Source organism: Vigna angularis, chromosome 7 (genome assembly GCF_016808095.1).
Source record: "Vigna angularis cultivar LongXiaoDou No.4 chromosome 7, ASM1680809v1, whole genome shotgun sequence".
Taxonomy (NCBI): Eukaryota; Viridiplantae; Streptophyta; class Magnoliopsida; order Fabales; family Fabaceae; genus Vigna; species Vigna angularis.
This window is the reverse complement of record NC_068976.1, coordinates 14151557-14175114: the sequence shown is the minus strand read 5'-3', so window position 1 is coordinate 14175114 and position 23558 is coordinate 14151557. Positions and strand designations below refer to the sequence as shown.

The window sequence follows — 23558 nt, the reverse complement described above, 5'->3', positions numbered from 1 at the left end:
ATTTGAATAATTTTTGATTTTTTTTAATTTTAAATTAAAAATAAAAATTATTAAAATATTGTATATTTTTTTTGTATGAATTAAGATTTTTTTATCAATTAAAATTTGGTACACTTTAAGAGGTTACAGCAAAACCTATATAGATTAATGTCAATTTATTATTTATTTTAGTTAATATTATCTAACCAATCCGACAATAATAGAAATATTTAATTTAAAAAAAATTAAAAATAAATTTTACGTTTTGTTTAAAATGAACCTTTTACGTTACATAAAAGTTAGTTTAACCACGTCTTTTAATATCAAACATTAAGCGAATATTAGTTTTACACTTGTTAACTTCTTTAAAAAAATAATAATAATAACAATAATATTTTACGAGTAAACTAAATTACTAATAATGTTTTAATTTAGTCAACATTAGTATTTGAAAACTAGTTTTATACTTTTTTAGTGTATATACATTGCATATTTATTCTCATAAACTATAACATGCATTGCATTTCTCCTATGATTTTTCTTCTTTACAAGTTTGCTTTTCTTGAAAACAGACATTTGAAAAAAAAAATCTCTTTCACACTAATTATTATCACAATTGATTTAGAAGGTATTTTTTCTACCTTTTTCTGGAAATCAAATAGCTACATGAATAAAATATGTTGCAACTAATTTTAAAACCTTTATAAAATCGATGTAGCATTTATCCATTAACACTAAGGTCATAATCTAAACGTGTTATTTGAAAATGAAAAAAATAAAATACCCCGATCTTGAATTTTTTTATATTCTTAATCAGTTATTTTATTGCATACACGCATTAGAAATACTTTATAAAAATGAATGGCGTAACACATGTTGTCGTATATAACGATTAAAAAAGAATACTAAGAATAATAATAGCAATAAAAAAATAGTGTTAGAGTTGTGTTTTTCTTATACCCTTTTGAATTTGATTATGAAGTTTTGTTTGGTAGGGAATGAAGCACCTCTCTTATGTGCCTGCCACTATCAATTATAGTAAATCCTAATAGTTTTGTTGAAATTATATGCTAAACAAGAAACTATCCATGGAGGTCCCATGTCTGCCATTAAATCAAATCAAATGTGTTTAGCTAGCTTTTGCTCATTTAATAAGTCAAAATACCAAACAACTTTGTTGCGTAAGAAAGACAAAACTGAAGAATTTTACAGATGAAATGCTCAATATTATCTTTAACTACTTGTTAACCCAACCAATCAACTTTTATAGTAAGAATCCGAGGGGATAATGTTTAACTTTTTATTCACAAATTGAACATCACAACGTTCGAACACTATGATGTCGAACAATATCATCCACTATCGTTGTTGGGTTCCAATATAAATAATTAGCATATGGTAATAGTCATCAATATTAATGAACTCCAGCTGCAAAATAATTAAATGTAATTATTGCCTTAAAGAAAAAGGAAAGTTTTTAAATGAAAAGAATTTGCTTGCTTTATTAGGTAAATTAATTATTATTCTGCTTTGCTGTCAAACAGTGCAAATAAAAAGGTGAATTAATTAGGCTTCTAAACAACTTATTAGTCAATAAAAGGTGTTATTTTCTGTATTAATTTATTGTCAGAACAGTAACTACCACTATCTATTGACTAAAACTTGGAAAAGACATAAGATGTCATTTTAAAGAGATAAGCAAGTCGATTTGAGGGAAAGAGAAAAAATTCGCATAAATATCAAAACAGTAGATTCCAGAAAAAATAACAGTGAAGGTATTTTTTTTTTATAAACCAATAAATTATTTTTTTTAAATCACATTCAAAACACACAAAAATGGAAAGTATAGCAATCGCAACTTATATGATCTTACCAATTTATAAGATTCTTCTTAACCTTCCAGTTTAAGACGTGTTCTTTAATAATATAATTCATTTTATATTTTATTGAGATACGAGTAGTTCTTAGAAAAATACTTTACGCTCAAATCAATAATTATCAAATATAGTAACTGTAACAATAAATTAGTAAATCGTCTTATTTGATAAATAGTGTTCTTTTTTATACCTATTAAATGGACCTTTTTCTTAATAGAACCTTCATTAGATATAATATTAAATACATAAATAATGCTTTATTTAGATCTTTAACCTTATAATTTAATCAAGTTCAAGATGATATCTTCCATACGGGATGGTTTTGTACAAAACACTATATAAAATTTATATAAGGATGATTTTTTTTTTCAAAAGTAAATTACTATATTTCGAATATAATGCGTTTAAGTTTGACTATTCAATTGACATTAAAATAATTAGTTAAATTGGTTCAGTCCATTTTAGTATTTCTAAAATTAATCTTTGATACAGGAAAAATAGGATAAGGAAGAAAGAAATAGGTGAAAATGAAATTATGGGAGTGTTTAGTAAAAACAAACGAGAGACAAAAAAATAAAAGAATATAATTCTTTAGTTATTTTTATTTTATTTCTTATTTTTGCACTTTCCTCTTGAATTAAATACTCTTACTTTTATCTCTTAATTATTTCTCTTATTTTCGTTCACTTTTTATTTCCCAAACCAGACCTAATTGCTGAAAATAGATACAGTGCTGTTTGATGAAAGATCTCTTCTTTTGCATGCAAATATCACTTCTCTAAATCCATAAATTATATATATATAAGCTATTCACATAAATTTAAAATTGCTGTGCTCATCATTCTTAGCACAAACCGTGACCTGATCATTATCTCCATCATTATTTTATCATATTCTTTCCTTTCAAATGAACACGAGTTGATTGTGTTATAATATCATATATAAAAAAAAACCCTTTATTTAAATATTTGTTGTAGCCCTTTTCATAAAAAATTGAGATTACATCATATCAGAGTGATGACAACAAGTGTGAAAAATCAATTAGTTTAGAAGATCTTCAATCACCAGATTGTGTTAGAAATTTATAGAATTGAGTCAAAACACAATGACCAACAATTAATTATTAAAAAGTAGATTAGATGACAATTTAAATTCAATGATTAATGCATCTCCTATACTCTACAAAATTTTTATATACTTTGCATGTAATTGATGAGCCTCAAAGATTACAACTCTTTTTGTATTGATAGTTTTGCAAAGCTTCTTATAATGTCTAGAAATATTATAATGCACGCCACTTCAAACCTTGTTCACTTATACATTATGCACTCAAAGCCATTAAATAGAAAAAGAAAGATAAATGGGAAGGAATCACCTTTCCATTAGTGATGACCGTAATAATAATGGAAGAGACTATGTTGACAATAGCAGAAGCAGCCAAAAGCAAGAATCTGAGCTAAGAAAATGTTCCATTTTTCATCAATATCCAATGTGATTGATGCAAAAAAAAAACATTTATAAATGATTCCATGATTGAATTGATGATTTAGGAAATTTCGGTTCGATTCTATCTTGATTAGTAGTTCATCTCGTTGCATGTTTTCCACTTGTCATCTTTATAATTAAGTTTGGAGTTACAGATGGCGTTGACCCTCATCTTCATCACCACCTTGTGCAAACAATCATTAGAAATTAGAAGAAAAAAAATAATATAAACACCTTTCAATACTTTTTGTAGAATCTTAAAAGGATTGATAAAAATATTTTAAAAAATAGTGAAATGTAACTGAGAAAATAAATTTCCCACAAACTAATAAGCTCCATAAGTTTGTTATTTAATGTAAATAAGAATATTAGGTTAAACGTTAAGAATATTGACCTGTTGCATACAGCATTAAATAGTAGTCTTTAAAATGGCTTAGATTTAGTTTTAATCCGCTTACTTAATGCTTAAAATAAGTCTTCAAGGTGAAGAGTTAAAAATCATGTGGGTTGGAATTGGCTTATAGATACTAAATTTAATAATTTGATAAATTCTTTTAATGTTATGACGAGATCGATTTGAAAATATTTAAAATTAGATTAAGTCAAATTTAAGTTAAAGATATTTTTCCTAAAATTTTAGTTGAAATTCTTCAACCGAGATTGGAGTGGAAATATTTTGATTCAATACTATATTAAAGATTAGGATGAAAATTAAGTTAAATATAAGTTTATTGAAACAAATTTAAACGTATTTTGGAAGAGATTGAGTTAAATATAATTGTTGCTACTGAATCGAAGAAATGTTGGTCGAAACCAAGTTCAGAAAAATTCTAGTTGAAATCATGTAGAAAACATTAGTATTTTGGTACGTGGGATTGAGATTAAATCTTCTTACATAAATTATTTTTTTACTTTTAGCTTAGGTCACAATTTAGTGCTATTAGGTTCGGTCTTTTCGATTCTCAAGTCAGTATTTATCTGAATGACTTGTCAATAAATGTGTAGTAAAAGTAACCAATTACCTTAATATTGAATTTGTATTTATAGACTTTCATGACACGTTTCTGATTAAGGCTTGCCTAATTACGACCCATGTACCCGTAACTTGAATTTGGGTTAACCTAATTATTTTTTACAACTAATCTTGTTTATATTATGACCGGTCGTTTTGTTGCTTGACGTCACAACCCTAGGCGAGATGGGCGTCAATATGATAATAGGCGTCGAAGCCGAAGCCGTAGTCGTAGCCAAGATTGCCCGTTACGCGGTCATATAGATACAATCTCTGAAGGGTTTGCAGACGAAAGATTATTCTCATTCGCGTGCAAAGAACACCTCAGAGGCTTAAAGACCATTCACCTCGTGGACAAGAAGCTGAGATCGATGTCATTGATCACCTTCTCAGATGAGGATTTCTATGCTCCCGATCCCGACCAAGACGACCCGATGATAATAACCATTGAGATAGCTCGCTATAACGTGAGCAAGGTGCTTGTTGACCAATGATACTCTGTTAACATACTATATTGGAAGACTTTTCAAAAGATAAACATTAGAAAATTTAATCGTCCCATATAACAAGAAGATCGTCGAGTTTACGCGCAAGCAGGTGAACACAAAGTACTTACATAAAATATATCTTATAAAGATCGAACTTAAGATTTTATAATATCAAACCAATATTATGTGTATAAGAATAAGCATAAGATTCTCCCTTAAGTAGAGTAAATGGATGTTAAAAAAAACAATAGGAAAATATTTTAAAAAAAACACACCTACAAATTAAAACAAAAATAAAGATACACAATAAATTTAAATAGTTTGACATTTCAACACGTATATATACGAATACACAATAAAAATATTATTATTCAATATATAAATTTTCTAGAAAAACTTTAAATCTTCTCGTATGGACAAAATTTTAAACCTTCTTATAATAGTTTTCTAAATAAAATTGTAAACTTTTTCACGACAAACGTTTCATGTCATCATAAGCAAGTAATAGATGGCTAAAACTTTTAACCATGTTGTTTGTAACCTTAGGAAGAAAACACACATGTTTATTTATATTAAAGAGTGGACTTGTTTACAAGTACTCTACTTTTAAATATATTTCTTTTTATTTGTGGTTATCCTTTGATTAAAAAGTGTTATAAGGCTCAATGATATTATTTTATTTTTTAACATTTATTCATTAATTTTAATATATTTATTTAACTATCCACTAATCAATTATCAAAAGTTATTTTTTATATTTTGTAATTATTGATTTTATCTTGATGGTAGTTAATCTTTTTATTTTGAGAAATATTGGAACCATAAAAGAAAGCATCATTTTAAAGACAATTATAAGTTCATTTACTTCTTTTCTTTCTCTCTAGACGACTCTTCTCTTATCGTGTTTAGTTTGGATGTACTCATTGGATGTTTTTCACTAAAACTGAAAGGAGATTGTGTGTGCAATGACACTTCAATGCTTAAGTCAAATATATTTATACTAAACATTAGGTCTATGGACTCTTACTTGATTGGGCTTAGCTTGTAAAGATAATTACCATGATTAACTTGCCTAATAATATTTTTCATATGTTTTAACTCTTAATCTTGTTTGTGTTGAAAGGTAACGAGACCATGGTATCAGATGTAATGAGGCCGACAGGATCTCAGTTATAACGAGGCTGACATGATCTTGATTGTAACGAGGCTGACATGATCTTGATTGAAACGAGTCTAACATGATCTCACCCATTATAGGAAGTTACATAAAGATGGTTGAGTATATGCATAGGCTTTTGTTTGTAAAGTACATGTTAAGACTGAAGAATATCATATCACTTTATCAACTTGGTCTTGGTATCTAGTCAGTTATTATGTGAAGACTGAGATGATTTCAAAACATTTAATCTGAGATAATCATAAATAACTCTTAAATCACATACGTACATAGTATGTAAAAAATATGATTAATATGACCAACTTAATAAAAAAAATCTTTAAAAAAAATTAAAAACAAAGAGACTAACAGAAGAGAAAAATAAAGGAAGTCATACTCATCTAAAAAATAAATTATCAATGCCATTGACATATTTAATGTAAATAATTTATTTAGATGTATTAAATTCTTCAAACTTGAGAGTAAGAATTTGAAAAATATGGTCTTACCAAAATTTAAAATAACTTATACTTAATTTTCATGATCAATTATAATATAAATCTAGAAAAAGGTACTTTAATTAATTATATAGCCTTGGCTTGTCTAGGAAGTTTTGTCAAAGTTAAAAAATTGTAAACTTGTTATACACATTTATCTAAAATGTACTTTTCATATTAATTATTTGTATTACATTCATCATTTTGTTAAGAATATCAAAAAGTTTAAAAGTTGTAGAATATAAATTGTTTAACATAAAAATATTTATCTAGAAAATATTTCTACATGTATGTTTAGAAAAGCTAACCGAATATATATATTTTTTAATGTGAGAACTATTTATTTGTTAGTAACATGTATTCACTCCATGTGCTTTCAAGATGACCAATACCATGTGCTTTCAAGATGACCAATACCATGTGCTTTCAAGATGACCATTTTGGTAATGACCTCTACAACTACTCTACAATTACTTAAGTAATCCTTTTTTAAATACATTATATTTATTTTAGTTTTTCTTTTTTGTTTTTTTCTTAAACGATATCTTCAATCAAACTACGAACTTGACTTTCTTTAAATTTAAATGTAAAAAAAAAGAAAAATATGTCTTATTATTTTTTAGAGCTGTCAAAACGGGTCACCCGGTCCGACCCGACCCGGCTCACCACGGGTTGGTCACTTAGTGAGCCAACCCAACCAGGCTCATTTATTAGCGAGTCAGAAAAATTCGAACCTGGCTCGACCCACCACGGGTTGGTGGGTAAACGGATTGGATCACTGAGTCACTTAATTACAAATTACAAACTTTCTATAATACAAATTTAAACAAATTTCACTCACAAATTTCATTCCCAACATGGGTGTTTAATTAATTTTGAAAATAAGGAACTTAAATAATTTTTTCAAGCAAAAAGAAAATAATAAATATTTTTTTATAAAATTAAAATTAAATTTTAATAAAATAAAATTAGGTAGGTGGGTTGGTGGGCCAACCCGGTCCACCACGGGTTCAACCCGCATGAGCCAGGTTTAAACGAGCCGGGTTGAAATTTGACCCACGTAAAAAAAGTACAATTTTTTCTAATCCAACCCGGCTCAAACCCGTGGTGGGCTGGGTTGGCTCGCGGGTTGTGACCCATTTTGACAATTCTATTATTTTTGAATAAAATATCAGAGATATATAAAAGAGAGTATCTATAATTTTGCTATTTTATTCATATAATTATTCTAATATGATTCTATAATAATATAACATTATTTTTGTCAATCACCTATCTAATATGGATAATAATAACAATATATTCTCTCATAAATCTTGATTTATTTTTTAACATTAAACAAAGTATTATGGCACAATATTTAGAATAAATAAATTATATTTAGAAAATGTACCAATAACAAAAATGATTTTGGAGTGAATGGTTGACTTATTAGTAAAATTTTCTCAATTTGGAACCTTATGAGATAGTTTGTCCTTAAGATCATACTTGAGAGAATTATGTATCGCGTGACATGTTGTCCATAGATTCTGTTTTTATGGTGCTTCAAATGAGCTGAGACAAATAAAATATGTTAATATTTTACTTGAAATTTATGGCAATTTTGGATAAGAATATCATTATAATTTAAGGTTGTAAAATAGGTACAAAATTGATAAAATATTAAAAAGAAAATTAAAAATACTTACTAATATATTCATATATTTTATTTGTAACATTCACAATACAGTATTGAACTATGTAAGAGTTATTACATAATTAATAAAATAGAACAGTCGACAAAATGAGGAATAAAAAATTTCATCATAGTTATACAAAACATAACTATGAAATTAACTTAATATAGTCCAACTTAGAATAAAACTATAAACATAAATCTAGTATATAGAAGACTAAACGTCAATCGTCCCGCCATCTAAAGCAGGCTCCACTGGCATCTCATCACCCTCTACTCACACCCATCGGATGGTCATAGTCAAGATCACAAGTATAAGAACATACAACAAAACAAACAAACGAAAGGGTAAGCTAGTGTAAGCAGAAAACCTCATCTAATATTTAAAACTCCAACATAGATCATAAAGTCCAAGTCAATTAATCACACATTATGTGAATATCTTATAATCATAGACTTGACTCATCCGGATCTAATATGAATGTCAAATTATAGTAGTTCATGAACCTATAATGGTAATTTACTGGCTCAATCCAAGCTACCATATAAGTTAGTCCTTTAACAAATGTCTTTGACCAAAACTAGGCCCCTAGAAAAGGACCTCCTACTATTCTCATCACATGAATCATCTCTCTCTATTTAAGCATGGATGATCGTTAGAATGTCAGAATGAACCCCAAACGTAACTTCATCCATTCATATTGACAACACTATAAGACACCACTATGTAACCTCTCCATGAGGATCATTGAATTATGTCTCTCAATATCATTCACTTGAACAACAACGTACTTATATGAAATCATATCACGTTCATCAAAGAAGCCAAAATAGTGCATCAAAGATCACCTAATAACTTAGAAAGGAAACCAAAAACCTGCACGAAGGGCGCTCAGGCACCCACTGGTTGACGCTCAATGCCCTGGCCATTGGAAATGAGCACTCAGTGCCTAGGGCCTAGCACTCAATGTTGGGGCCTCTAGAATGGGGGCGCTCGGCCCCATGACAACAACCAACACACTTCGAAATTGTCCTTTGATGTACTTGAGCGTTGTTCTAATGATCAAATTGGTTCCTTAAACATTAGAATTGATAAGGAAACACGTTTATAAGTGAAATTAATCATCCATTTGATCATTAGACCCAAGACTAGGTGTATCAAACCACTTTTTACACTCCAAAAGCACCTAAACTCATATTTACTCCTTCTACACATATTTTTGCAAACTAACCACTTGAACAAGTCCTAATAGACTAAAAAACTTATTGTAAACCATCACTTATAGCCCAATTGAACCTAAAATCACATAAAAACTCAATATTTCAACTACTAATTTCACCTCAGCTTTTCCTTAACTAAGAACCTAGACAAGTTTTAAATGACCATTAAGCAATCCCAAAAACAAAATTTTCCTCATTAGATCATTACTTCAAGGTTTCACTCATCAAAATAGTTTGAATATTGAAATTTTTCAACAATAAAAATGTGAGACAATATTATTCATATGCTTCCTAGATCTCATTCGCACTAACTCCTTAATCTAAAAAATAACTTAAGGAAACACAATTAAATCCTGAAATCTAATATGATTTGACATCCTGCAGGTTATCCAAAGAAATGCGGTATGGCAACCACTTTAATAACTTTAAGCAAATGACTACAAGGATAGTTCATAAATTGCACAACTAAATAAAAAGAAGAAAATTGAAAATTCTTAAAAAAAATTTCTCAATCATTCCCACAACCATAAAACATTGAAATAACAAATGGAAAAAGATTCAACATTATTACCACACAAACAACAAACATAAAATCACTCCTTTTTTTAAAAATCAATAGGTACACGACCATACAATAACAATTTTAGCTAGTGAGACTTCCTCCAACAAAATCAAATTTTCCTAATCTACATGTTTTGTACTAAAAGAGTAAAACATTTTTGTCAATTTTAAGAAAGCACATTAATATCATTCAAACTAAAAATAGACACATCACCATCCTCTCATTCATTGTTAAAAAAGAAATTTAAACTCACATAAACGGACAATAAAAGAAGGAAAATACCATTAACTATTGCCTAAGCGAAACTAATAACAAAATATAACTTTAATATGTAAAAATAAAAAATTCTAATCAAAGATATTAAAATGTGAAAATACCAATTATCATTTTAAAATTAATACAGTCACCCTTTTGTCTAAAAAGTGTAATAAATTTCAATAGTTAGTATAATCCTAGTGCACAAAACTCTTAAGTTATGATTTGGTATCAACTTTTTTTATTAAAAAATATTATTAGAAAATAAATAATTTAAAACATTTTTATTATAACGTTAAAATAAGAAATACAAAAGAAATTATATGCAAGTTCTATCATGTCATAAATAGGGTAGAACACATGTATTGAACATTTAATGAGAAATAAAGCTCAAATGTTTTTAAAGGTAAAAATATTGAAAAGGGTTTTCGTATACCTTAATTAATTGTAGTAAAACAATTTTAAAAAAATTAAGATAAAAAACCATATATAAAAATCATTTTATTATTAATTAATTTAAACTATACATATATATTAATACTTCACGAAAACTTAAGACTAAGTACATCTTTACATTCAAACTTTACGAAGTAACCTAACTTTAAATAATGTATTTTCTCGTCAAGGTATTTTTCCAAAGAGTACACTTTTTGCACTTTTTCTGTTAGTTTTCAAACCTTACATAAGTATAAGGTGGCATAATCAAAACATAAGTTTTTGTACAGAAAAAAATTATGTAAGATTTTATTTGATACCATATCTTCAGTAATATCTTGTTTATTAGCTGAAACATCCTGATAATCCTACTAATATGGATTAGGCTCAGATTATTTAATGATTCAAAATAATATTTGATTAGAATAATAAAACGCCAAAAGTGTATGAACAGTGCTAATATTTTTTTTCAAAGCTTTTGTCACACACTCACTCGTCGACAAAAGAAAAGCAACAAAATAAAATAAAATATATATTTTTTGCAACATACTATTTCTATAATATTGTTTAATATTACTTAAAATTGATTGAAAAATGAATTATGATTTTACTTTTAGTTGGGTAAAGAATGTCAAATTAATTAGGCACGATTTAGTATTGAAGTTTTTCTTAGATTTAATAGTATTTTTGTTTTTATATTTATAGTAATAATTTAATGTTTTTTATTTATTTTTTATGGTTTTATATTTTTTTAAAAAGACTCTCTGTAGTTTAACATTGTTTCTTTCATTATATCACTGTTAATTTCATTTAGGAGTGATAAGTTGGCATTTACTAATATAATCACTCACTCTCTTTCTATATTTCTATTATTCATTCTCATAAATAAAATGGAAGGAATGACGTTAATTAAAAATAAATATTAAATAATTACTATAATATAGAAATACCAAATATATTAAATCTTTTTTTCTCTGCTACAAATCTAACGACTAACTACCAGTACCTTCTCCAATCGATGGAAATGCTTTGAGAGAAGTATATCAGTACTAACATAATAACCTAAAAAAACTAACTTAACTACACAAAATATAATAAAACAATTAAAAATGTTAAAGGTGATATTTTCTTCTATGGATAAACTTTAAACTATGAGGTGAAGGATAAATACAATTGAGTGTTTTACTCAGTCCTAAAAGATTATACTATAACAAAAGTTAAAGATTATTTAACATGAAACAAGACTCATAAAATTATATATTTTTTAATAAACTTTAATACGTTCAAAATAAACTAAGAAAATATATTAATAATATTTTTCTTTGTATTTAAACACTTACTCTTGGATAAGTAATTCCTATGGAGGGATAAGTATCTTGAAGTACGACTAAAAGAAATTTAGTTTCATAATAAAAAATAAAAAGAAAATTTGTATGAAGGGTTCTTTTTTTCTTTATAAATTTGCAATGCTTTCGCTTCTTTACTTACTTCTATAATAGTATATTTTCTATGGAACGAAAATAATTTTAATCAAAAGAATTTTGATTGTCATATTTATTTGTATCGTTTTTCGACTATAATGAGAGAGATTCTTTTAAAATCCTTGTGTTTTAAAAAAATCATGAATAAATCCACATAAAAAATCAAGAAACAATTTGAATTTTTATAAATTATGCATTTTATTTAATTGTAAATAAGTATTAAAATCAAATTTAAATTCTTAATATACATTTATTAAAAATTCACGTTGAAGATAAAGTTAAATTGTAATTTTCATTTTATGTTATTTTAATAAAGATAAATTAAACTTAAACTCATTAATTATTTCGATATCATAGCCTCCCGAAGTAAAATTGGTTTAATATATCCTACATTAGTTCATCTACCAATATTTAAGTTTATACAATTCTTACTTTACAAATTAATTTTATAGTAGTAAGTTAGATTTAAAATCTAATTAAAAACGGATATTATACCATTATTATCACAATATTACATTCTGAAACTTCTAATTTCTTAACTAATTTCATGAATGTCTAAACTCTGTCTATACTTTTTTCGTAATAATTATATAATTTTTTTATAGGAATTTAGTTTTGTTATTTCCGACAGAGAGTAGGGAAAGCGAAAATTTATAAATTGGAATCATGAAAACCCGTACGTTGAACAACTGTGTGGTGTCTGAAACTTTGAGACTGAAACAGTACTCACATGAAATACAACCTACGCTTTTCCTTCAAACCCATACCTCTGTGTTTTTCTCTTCAAACAAACCCTATTCTTAAAATAGCTCGATATTGTTACATTAATCTTTCAAATTAATAACCTTTAAATAAACTCTTACAATATTTCACGTGTTTAAAATTTAATTATTTATATACTGACATTATATTTTTAATTTAAATTTTAAACTACCAATTTTCATGCAGAAGATTATTCTTATGTAATGAGATGGAGAGATAGATACAAAGACTTAACTGCCACTGTTGTTGTTGTTTCACTTTGAGTTTGAGTTGAGTGTTTTTCTGACAGGAGCTGCAATTTTGTGTCACCGTCACGTTGTCACAGTCGTGGGTCCCACCTCAGAGGCCATATGCATAAAAATTTTCTGAGTAGGGACCCACCAACGGTGTCGTTTCGAGGAGAGCGCGCGGGAACAGCGCGGGAGCTGTTTCCCAATGCACTGCACACTTCATTATATCATAACTGCGTGCGCTGCTCCACTGCCCCCACCCCCATCATATCCTCCATGCACCTACCATCTCATTATCATAAATAAATATAAACTATATTTTAATCAACAAAAACTAATCCAATTCATCAAAATTCAAACTCTTAATTTTCCTGATACATGGACTTTGACTTTATTTTTTATTTTTAAAATAAGATAACTAATGCGTTAGTATGATATATATAAAAAAATAAGTATACTTGTATTCAGATTTTAGTATTATAAAAAATTATTATTTTGATACGGTAATTTTAATTATGTTAGCTTTATTTAGATTTAATTATTAATTAATGTAATTAAATATATATATATATATATATATATATATATATATATATATATATATATATATTTTTTAATAAATATCAACATGTGCTTATCAAAAAATTAAAATTAATATGTAACAAATTTGGTACAAATAATGAAGAAGAATTCGAATTTTACAAAACAAAAAAATAAATAGTGAAATGTTTATTTCAATATTAGTTACATGTTAATAGTATTTTTACTTTTAATAAATATGTGTGAAAAATATTAAAAATGTGTTTAATTGTCTTAACTATTAAATGAATTAATGAAATTGAATTTATTGTATTAATACTCTAATCTTGCTTGCTTATGTACTATATATATATATACTTATTATAAATACTTATTATACTGATGCAATGATTTACTGAAAACAAAATATTTTACCGATTGAGAAAAACAAAATTTTATCCATTTTTGTCTAATATTTCAGAAATATTTTGTAAGTAATTTGTTATTTTTTGTTTTTTTCCTTGTGGATGTTGATTCATTTCTAGGTATATGGTACCAAGTGTCTCTGTGCACAAATTTGTGTACATGGGACTTTATTTTGATTGAATCAGACGTTTGGCCTAAGGCCTTGTTTGGATTTTAGTCTGTTTTGGATGCAACGGGGTGTGATTGATTGAAATTCAAAGATGAAATTTGAATATTACTGTTATTATTATTTATTTGTTATTATTTATCATTATTATTATTTTGACATTGAAATTGATTGGTAACATATTTTGGATGGTGTGATGCCTTACTACTTAATTAGGAGAACAAATGGGCCCAATTGCCATCCCTTCAAACTTTAAATCCAATCTGACATAGACCCATTTGTGTGTGTTTCGAAAGCAAATGCAAGGAAGGGTTTCTATGTACCCATGTGACCAGTGGGCTCCATTGGAGGGTGAGAAACAAGAGAACCTTCACCTATGCCCATGGGCCTACCCAAAAGGGCCTATTCATCATTCTCATCTTCCTTTTTTCCATATTAAATAAATACTAAAATATTATTAATTATCTATAAAAATTTCTATATCATTGCTTAGTTTTTTTTTTTATAATGGTAAAAAAATTTATCTTTCTTATACTTGCCTTAAAATTCTATATGACAAGAGATTTCTTGTTTTATACTATAAACTTGTCCAAAATACTTTATCATTTTACACCCCCAAAGTAGGGTTTTAGTGGGGTGATACCAAAGGGTGATGGATTAAGCTATTAAGGTAGGAAAAAGAAAGAGATACGAAAAGATATCGTGAGAAAGTGATAGATGTAGGATTAATTATTCCTTTTTTTTAAATACTTTTGTAATAAAAGTAACCACGATTTTATGTGTTTGTTTAATCAGTTTAATTTCAAACTAAGTATTAAATCTTTTTTTTTTCTTTTAACTTTTCGTTTAAAATAACTTATTTTAAGTTTATGCAAAATGCTTATATGGAAAGATAAACAGGGGTGTTTTTTTAGAGTAGTTTTGTATATTACACATTCTTGTATAAATTGTAAGTTGAGAGTTGAAAAAAAAAATTAAATATTTATTTAATAAACTAATTAATTAATTAACTTAGAAAGATAAAATGATATATTTAATTATTTAAAATAAAATAAGATTTTATATAAGTTGGTCAAAGAAAAAGTTAGCTTAGGCTAACTTGTTATTATAACTATTCAAATAGACCCGTTAATAAACAAATATATTTTGGTTAAACTCGTGTCACACTTTTTAATCTTTTTTATTTAACTATCATTTTCAAAATTTAAAACAAAATGAATTATTCTTTTTATAGTTTATATTTTTCCTTTTTTATTTAAATATTAATTAGTTTACTTATACATATTTATTATAATGAAAGAATAAAAAGAAAAAATAACTTATGTACATAATATATGTGTATATTGAAATAACTTACAAACATTAGTCCAAATATAAGTCTTAGTGTAATTGAAAACTTACGTACATAGTAGATGTGTATGCAAAAATCCAAACATAGAAACAAAACAATATATATATATATATATATAAAGAAAAAGTGTATTTATTTGTAGATATAAATGGATAGTGGGAGGTTGTCATGTTGACATGAGTGGTGTCTGTACTCTGTTCTCAATGTCTCTCTCAAGCTGGATCTTACCCATCTCACTATTGGATTCCATCACTTCTGTTAATTAATAATAGACCTGTTATTCATTATTTTATAAACAAAATTAACATTTATTTTCTTAAAGTAGAATATACTTATAAACATGTTATCATATATTTTTCTATCACAAGAATGTGTTTAAACACTGTCAATTCATTGGGTTATTTTCATAACTTTTTAATAAGCATAAAATGTAGGGTATAAAAGTTGAATTTACTTTGATTTTTAAACCAACTTAATATAGAACTTGTTTATTAAGAGAAATACTTTAAATAAATATTTATAATCTTGTTAGTGGTTATACGATAATTACAAGTATGTAAAGATATAATAAATCATATAAAAAATAAAACAAATTTCAAATGAATACAAAACTTTGCAACCTTATTATATATGTAAAGATATAATAAATCATATGAAATCATTTTTAACTTAATTTTAGTATAGAATGAACTTAACAAAACTCTATGCACTTTAATAATCTAACTAAACCAAAAAAATTATAATTGTATTGAGTTAGACTAAGTCTAATCCGCTCTTATCCTAAATTTTTCTTCTCAAAAACAAAAAAAAATTAATTGCAAAGCAAATATTCCTTATATATAACTATTTACTCTTGAATCTTTGTTGAATCTAAATGGAGTCAAGTGTATGCCTTAAGTATTGTTGTTACTTTTTTTTTCATTGGCGAAAGCTATTATATAACTATAATTAAACATTGTAGTTAATTTTATATAATAGTAGAATAGAAATATTAATTATATGTAGAATGAAGATGGTTGAAGTGGGTCATGTCTACCGTTTCATGGTCTTGTAATGCATGATGGAGTGATGGTGCATGTTGTCATAATAAATTATATATATATATATATATATATATATATATATATATATATATATATATATATATATATATATATATATATTATAATTAATTAGAGAGAGAGGTGTAGGTAGTGTTTGACTATGTGCAGGTACTTAATCTGAGTGACCTAAGAAACTTCTTCATTCTCTTTCTAGATTCCCTTCAATGATTGAAAACATAAATAAACTTCATACAATTTTTTTTAAGTAAACGAGAAATTATTAAAAAAAATTAGTAGATAGAATTCTTAAAAAACGGTAAAATTAATATTTCTTCATAAGACCACGCGCGGTTGTGAATTACTATTTAACTCGCTTCTTCTAACACAAAATTGCTTAACAATAAAGAATTTGTTAAATTTATTTTTAGAAGTAAAACCATTTTACAAGTTGCATCTTAAATGTGTTTTTTAAGATAATTAGACTACAAAATAAAATGTTTCTTTTAAATATGATACTACAATGTACAATATTAGTATATTTCTATAAAATTTACTTATTGAAATTGGAAAGTTTTTTTGGGAATGTTTAATTGTTTTGTGAAGTGTTTCGGTAGATATTTTTGTAAAACCGAGACACTAATCTTTCTGACGTGTTTTTTCTTCTCCTGACTTCTGAATCTCCTGCTCCAAGTTTTTCAAGTCCGAGTCGAGGGGGGATGTACCAGCAAAAGGCACTCTGACGCTCAAGTTAGGCATCTGTTGAAGGAGTTGCTGCTCACAAATGGATATTATGGTAATTGAGTATTATGATCTCAGTAGAGCATGAGTAGAATGTAAATGGAATATTTTGGTGTATGAATTGAGCCTACCTGGTTGATGTCCCTGACCTTGTATTTATAAGTTGTCATAAGCCAAACAGACTTACCTTGAAATCCGAGCGGTTGAATACAGTCAGCTTTTAAAATCCGGGCGGTTGAATACAGACAACTTTATGAATATCTTTGACTATTTCAATCATCCAGTGGACACTTGGCCCAATAAGCGCTAGCCCAATAGTGGTCTTAATAAAATTAATCGCCCTTGTTGGCTATAGTGGTGACCGAACGGTGCTGAGTGTATGACCGCTCGGTATCTACTAGGTATAATACACAATTGACGAGCGCTGACGTGGTTTAATCTAGTTGACGAGCGTTGTTGGGGCGACGAGCGCTGTTACAAAAGATAGACCGATCGATATTGGATGCTAACCGTTCGGCCTAGATATGATACTATACATAATGCCCCCCAAGTCCGAGTGAACCGTTTGGCTTTAGCCAATGTTAACTATAGGACTTATATGAGCTTGGGAAAGACTGTCCTCGTTCTATTGGGGAGTTTTCTCTGATTGTAATTTGAATTATTGCTCGTCTCTAACCGATTGATGGACTTTAAGGGTTACCTTTTGAACTTTTTACTTGGTCAATCGACTTGTGATGGGAGTTCTTTTTAGAACTTTTTTCCTATGCTGACTGGCGACTTTGATAGCATTTTGTTTTACCTGCAATACGACGTCGACTGGTTGAATACCTTTTGGGCCAAATAGTCAAATGTCTGTGAAGCCGAACGGCCTAACACTTGTGGGGCTGCATGGCTTATCACTTTTTGAGGCCGAATGGCCGAATCACTTGTGAATGTATGTGAGTGAGCGTTCGTCGGGAAAATGCCTTTATTATTCGGATGATAGTCCATGAGGGACTGTTTTCACCGCTTAGTTTATATAGTCGAGGGAGGACAGTCGCTACCGCTCGGTTTACAGTTCATGGGAGACTGTATTTGATTTATAGTCCATGGGGGACTATTTTTGATTTATAGTCCATGGGGGACTATCTTTGATTTATAGTCCATGGGGGACGATCTTTGTCGTTCGGTTTTGAACATTCCCTAAGTCTTGTGGATGGCCTTGTAAGGCCAATTGGCCGAGTACCCGTGAGGGCGAAGGGGTTGAGCACCTGTGTGGCTTGATGGCCGAGCGTCTGTGGGGTCGGATAGCCGAGCGTCTGTGAGGCTTGATGACCAAGCACCTGTGAGGCCTGATGGCCGAGCGTTTTTTAGGCTTGATGACCAAACGCCTGTGAGGCCTGATGGCCGAGCGTGTTTGAGGCTTGATGACCGAGTGCCTGTGAGGCCTGATGGCCGAGCGTCTTTGAGGCTTGACGACCGAGCGCCTGTGAGGCCTGATGGCCGAGCATCTTTGAGGCTTGATGACCGAGCACCTGTGAGGCCTGATGGTCGAGCGTCTTTGGGGCCGAACACGGAATTGAATGCATGGGATGCCGAATGGCTGAATACATGTAAAGTCGAACGGTCAAATGCATTTGATAAAACGTGATGGTAGTGTCATAAACGTTTATTCCAACAGAAGAACTTAAACAACAAAAGTCTATGTATTAAGAAATTGAAATAAGCATGATAACAATGTTCAAATAAATTTTAATATTTGTTGCACTCCACATGTTAGAAAGGAATGTTTATCATATCTTTTAGTCGATGCGGCCCCGAACTGAGCAGTAAGGGCTCCGACTGCGGCTATTACTTCGCCTGTGTCTTCGTTTAGCCCTTTGATATGACCGTTCGGTTTCTCTGTGTTGAGAATTTTCTCTGATAGGACTTTTTGTTCGGGTTCTTTCTCCTACAAATTTCTGCAAATGGCCTCCTCGTATGAGCCTTTCTATCTCATCTTTTAATGCATCACATTCCTCTGTAGTATGTCCTCGGTTTAGATGAAACTGGCAGCTTTTCGTTTCGTCAACGTCTTTTGGAGAAGACTTTTTCCAAATTGTAAGAAGTTCAATATTTAGAGTTTCCTCAAGAACTTTTACCCTGGGTGCGTTGAGGGGGGTGTAATGATTATACATGGGTGTTCGAACGAAATCCTTGTGAAACGTATCTCCGTTTCTGTCATTATTGTTGAATGACTGCCTGCTTTCTTTCTTGTTTCCACCTGCAGAGACTTCTTGTTGTTTCTTTCTTTGTGAGATTCGCATATCCTCCATACGGATGAATTCAGCCACTCTTTCTTGGAGCTCTTTCATAGTTTTTTGTGGTCGCACATACAATTTCTCAGCAAAATATCCTGGCCTTAGGCATGAAGGCAGGTTGCTGATGATAAAAGTGTGATTAACATCTTTAACTCGCCGTGCGACTTCATTATTCCTTTTCATAAAGGCTTTCAAAGTTTCGTCCTTTTCTTGCTTGGTGTTTACCAATTCCATCGGTGTTATCTCCTGTTTCCGATTGGAGGCGTATTGCCTTCTGAATAGAGTTTCCACAGTGGCGAAGCAATCCATTGTATTTGGGGGAAGAGTGTTATACCACTCTAATGCCTCGTCCTTGAGTGATAAGGAGAATGCTCTGCATATAACCAGGTCACTGTCTGTGTAAAATGCCATTGCATTGGTAAAGATCCTGAGATGATTGTCTGGATCTGCCGAGCCATCATACTTATCTAATACAAGAGGATTCTTTTCTGGCATTGGAGTTTGCATGATGGTCGAAGTAAAAGGGAGTAAGCTAGAGGACCAACCGGTTCGTAGGGGAGACGATTCTTTCCTTCCCCGACCATTCGGGTTGGTGTGCTGGGATGACTGCCGATTACGGCTTCTCTCGTTTTCATTCTCTTGGTTCGAGGCAGATCGTTCGGTATGGACTCGTTCCAGCCAAAGCGTCGCAATCTCTTCTGCGTGCTTTCGCTGCAACTCCTGTTGTGCTTTCGCTTGGGCCTGTATTGTTCTCGCCTGGGCTTGTATTTGTGCCTGCATTTGTGCTATCAAATCTCCGATACTCTGTTGTTCGTCCATGCTCCTCGTGGTCACCATTTGGGCTTCTTCTTCTTGTTCTCGGCCCCACGATCAGTGAGATTAGTCAGAGATTAAGGTTTAGGTAAAGATTAAGATACTTATTTTGTAAAATAACTTTTTCTGAAATTGTGAAAGAGAAAAACACTAATTCCTTATTCAGATGTCTTGACACCAAGAAAATGTAAGGTTATTGAGAGATTAAGATTTAGGTATAAGAAAAATACGAAATAATGTAAAAATTGAGATTAAACTAAATTTCGAAAATTATCTTAGATTTAAGATTTACAATACATCTTAGTATTATTTAGAAAAATATATTTAAATCATTACAAATAGTCTAATTGGTAAATAATTTTGTTCCTTAAATATATAATAAGAGATAAATAAATGTAATTAACAAATTTTCACTAAAAATATAAACTTTTGAAATAAAGTAAAATACACATCCCTATTTGTAATTTCAACAATTTGTAATCTACTGGAGAAAATGTATATTTCATGTTGTGTGATTTTAGTTGCATAAAGACACGAAAGTAGAAAGTGTTTCTGTTAATGTTTTCAAAACGGTTATTTGGCTTAACTCAACTCGGTCAATTATGGGTTGGTTACTTAGTGTATCAACCTAACATGACTCAAGAACTCGGCTTGGTCCACCATAAATTAGTGGATTAGACGGATTGGCTCACTGATTCACTTAATTATAAGTTTTTTTAATTAAAAAATAACATTTTTTTTAATTCAAATCTAAATAAAAAGGAAAGGTCTCAAATTAGATTTATGGTCAATTAGATATCACAAAATCTTCTAAACAAAAATTTTAGTGATTTTATAGCAATTCAAATCTGTTTTTCCATAAAAATTAAGTTACTAAGTATAAATTTGTGGATTTTTTATGTTGTCTAATTATTCTATACAAAAATAATTTCATGCGAGTTTTCGTTTCAATATTTTGTAAAATGATTGACCCAATAAGAAGTACTTATTAGAAAAATTACATAGATCTCACCACGAGTTCAATCCAAGTTAGTCGAGTTCTTAGTGAGTTATATTTAAAATTGGTTTGTATTAAAATTTCAAATTTTTTATCAACCCAACCAAATCCAAATCCATGATGGATCGAATTGGCTCACAAGTTTCAATCTATTTTGATAACACTAGTTTATGTAATCTGATTTATTCTTTCTAAAGGATGTATGAAATTTATATAATTTAAGGAATACATATTTATAATATCTTTTGGTTTAATTTTTTAAAATATCTTTTGGTTACAATTTTTTCTTTAACAAATAAAAAAAACACTTTTAATAAAATGCTATTTATTATACGATTTTTCTATTCAAAAGTAAATATATAATTCCTCTATTTAAAAATAATCGCCTCATATAATTATGATAAAATTGTATTTAAATTTTCTTTTGGTCACAGTTGCATCATATAATTATCATACTATCAAGTTTTTGAGAGTCTATACTTTTAAACAATCATCACATAATGTAGAAGATCTTTATCTTTCTATATCTGAATTGAAATTATTTTTTCTAATATTTTTGTTTTTCATAATCTTCCAGACAATTCTGTTAAGTATATTTTCAAAAGTTTAATTCTACATTGTAATTCCTCTCCTAACATATATTAAAAAAAAATTATTTAATAATAAATAAATTTTAATAACAACAAAATCATTTTATTTAATTTATTCTAGTCTTTTTATTGTCTAATCCAAATCTTCTCACTTATTATTTTTTCTTTTCTTTTATGAAATTATCTAAATAAAGCATAAAAAAAAGACGTACGATGGAATTGAATGAATGAGTGATGAAATCAATCAATCGTCCTAAGAATCATTGGAAACATCGAATATCATTTCATGTTCCTTTTAACATCAACCACTTCAATAGCCTCACAGATTCAACAATTATATTGCTTCGTTCTTGTCCTCTTAAATTCTTAATGGATATTTTTACTTTTCTTATTGTTGCAAACCTTTGAAAGAAGGTCTTGTCCTTCTTTCCATCATCTTTGGAAAAATATAAATTTTGAGAGAGCTTTAAACTCAAAGTTATTCTTCTTAGGAATTATGAATTTTGACTAAAAAAAATTAATGAATTTTAAAATGGCAAGAATGATATAAATGTTATTATTAGACATCAAAGGCTAATTCATAATTTTTCTAAAATAATTGTGATAAAATTGTAATTAAATTTCCTTTTGGTGCAAAATCCAATATGATTTTGATTTTATTTACTCTGTAAAAGATAATTAAAATTGGAGACTACCACAAATAATATTTTTAGTTTTTTCTGAAAAAATATTGCTAGAAAAGTTAACTTAATTCAAATTCCAATGAGAAAATATTTAGGATTTATTTTATTTTATTTTATTTCATCTATAATTACAAATTGTTTTAACTCATTTTGATTCTTTATTATTTCTATACTGAAACTTTCTAATTTGAAATTAATTTAAATTTTAATATGATTTATTTTATGTAATATTATTTTAAAATATAACCTTTTACATATTAAAAATTTATAATAATATTTTATTTTAATTTAAAATTTATTTTTTATTTTAATTTAATTTTCAAAAAATTACTTTTTGTATTAAATTATTTTAAAATTATTTTCTAAATATATTAATATGCTATTAAATTTATTCTATTACATCAATCAAATCATCTATAATTTTTCTATTTAGTTTCACTCACCTTTCTCAAACTCAAACAACCTCACTTTTCCTACTATTTTTCGCATCCTTTCTTTCTCGTTGGTCTATGTTAAAACTAAAAATGTCGTAAGAATATTTTAATAATAAATTTTAAAGTAAATAAGAAATAAAGTTTATAAATAGAAGTTATATTTATTTCGTTCTTTATTCTAAAATTTTTAAATATGAAATTCTTTCTTTTTATGCATTCTTTTTTCAATAAAACACAATTCATCATGGATTTTTTTATCATACTGAAATCTTGAATAGCCAAAAAAGTTTAAAATATTTTGTACTGATTTGAATCTAATTTCAGGTAAGTATATTCAATCTTCGTAGTGTTTAAATTTTTTCCTCCTTTTCTTTGGTGGATGTTTAAGAGGAGAGATGTTGTCA

The 23558-nt window shown here is 28.4% G+C and overlaps 1 protein-coding gene across 1 annotated transcript; it reads right to left on the bottom strand.

The window, feature by feature from the left end:
* Nucleotides 1–19139: 19139 nt before the first annotated feature.
* Nucleotides 19140–20456, bottom strand: LOC108337007 (uncharacterized). The gene has a single exon (XM_017573445.2). The coding sequence runs from the start codon at nucleotides 20454–20456 to the stop codon at nucleotides 19140–19142; it is 1317 nt and encodes a 438-aa protein (XP_017428934.2).
* Between the last annotated feature and the right edge of the window lie 3102 nt (nucleotides 20457–23558).

Bases quoted from the DNA above. Each gene is read 5' to 3' on its own strand.
- LOC108337007 (XM_017573445.2), bottom strand. From the start codon at position 20,456: ATGGACGAACAACAGAGTATCGGAGATTTGATAGCACAAATGCAGGCA.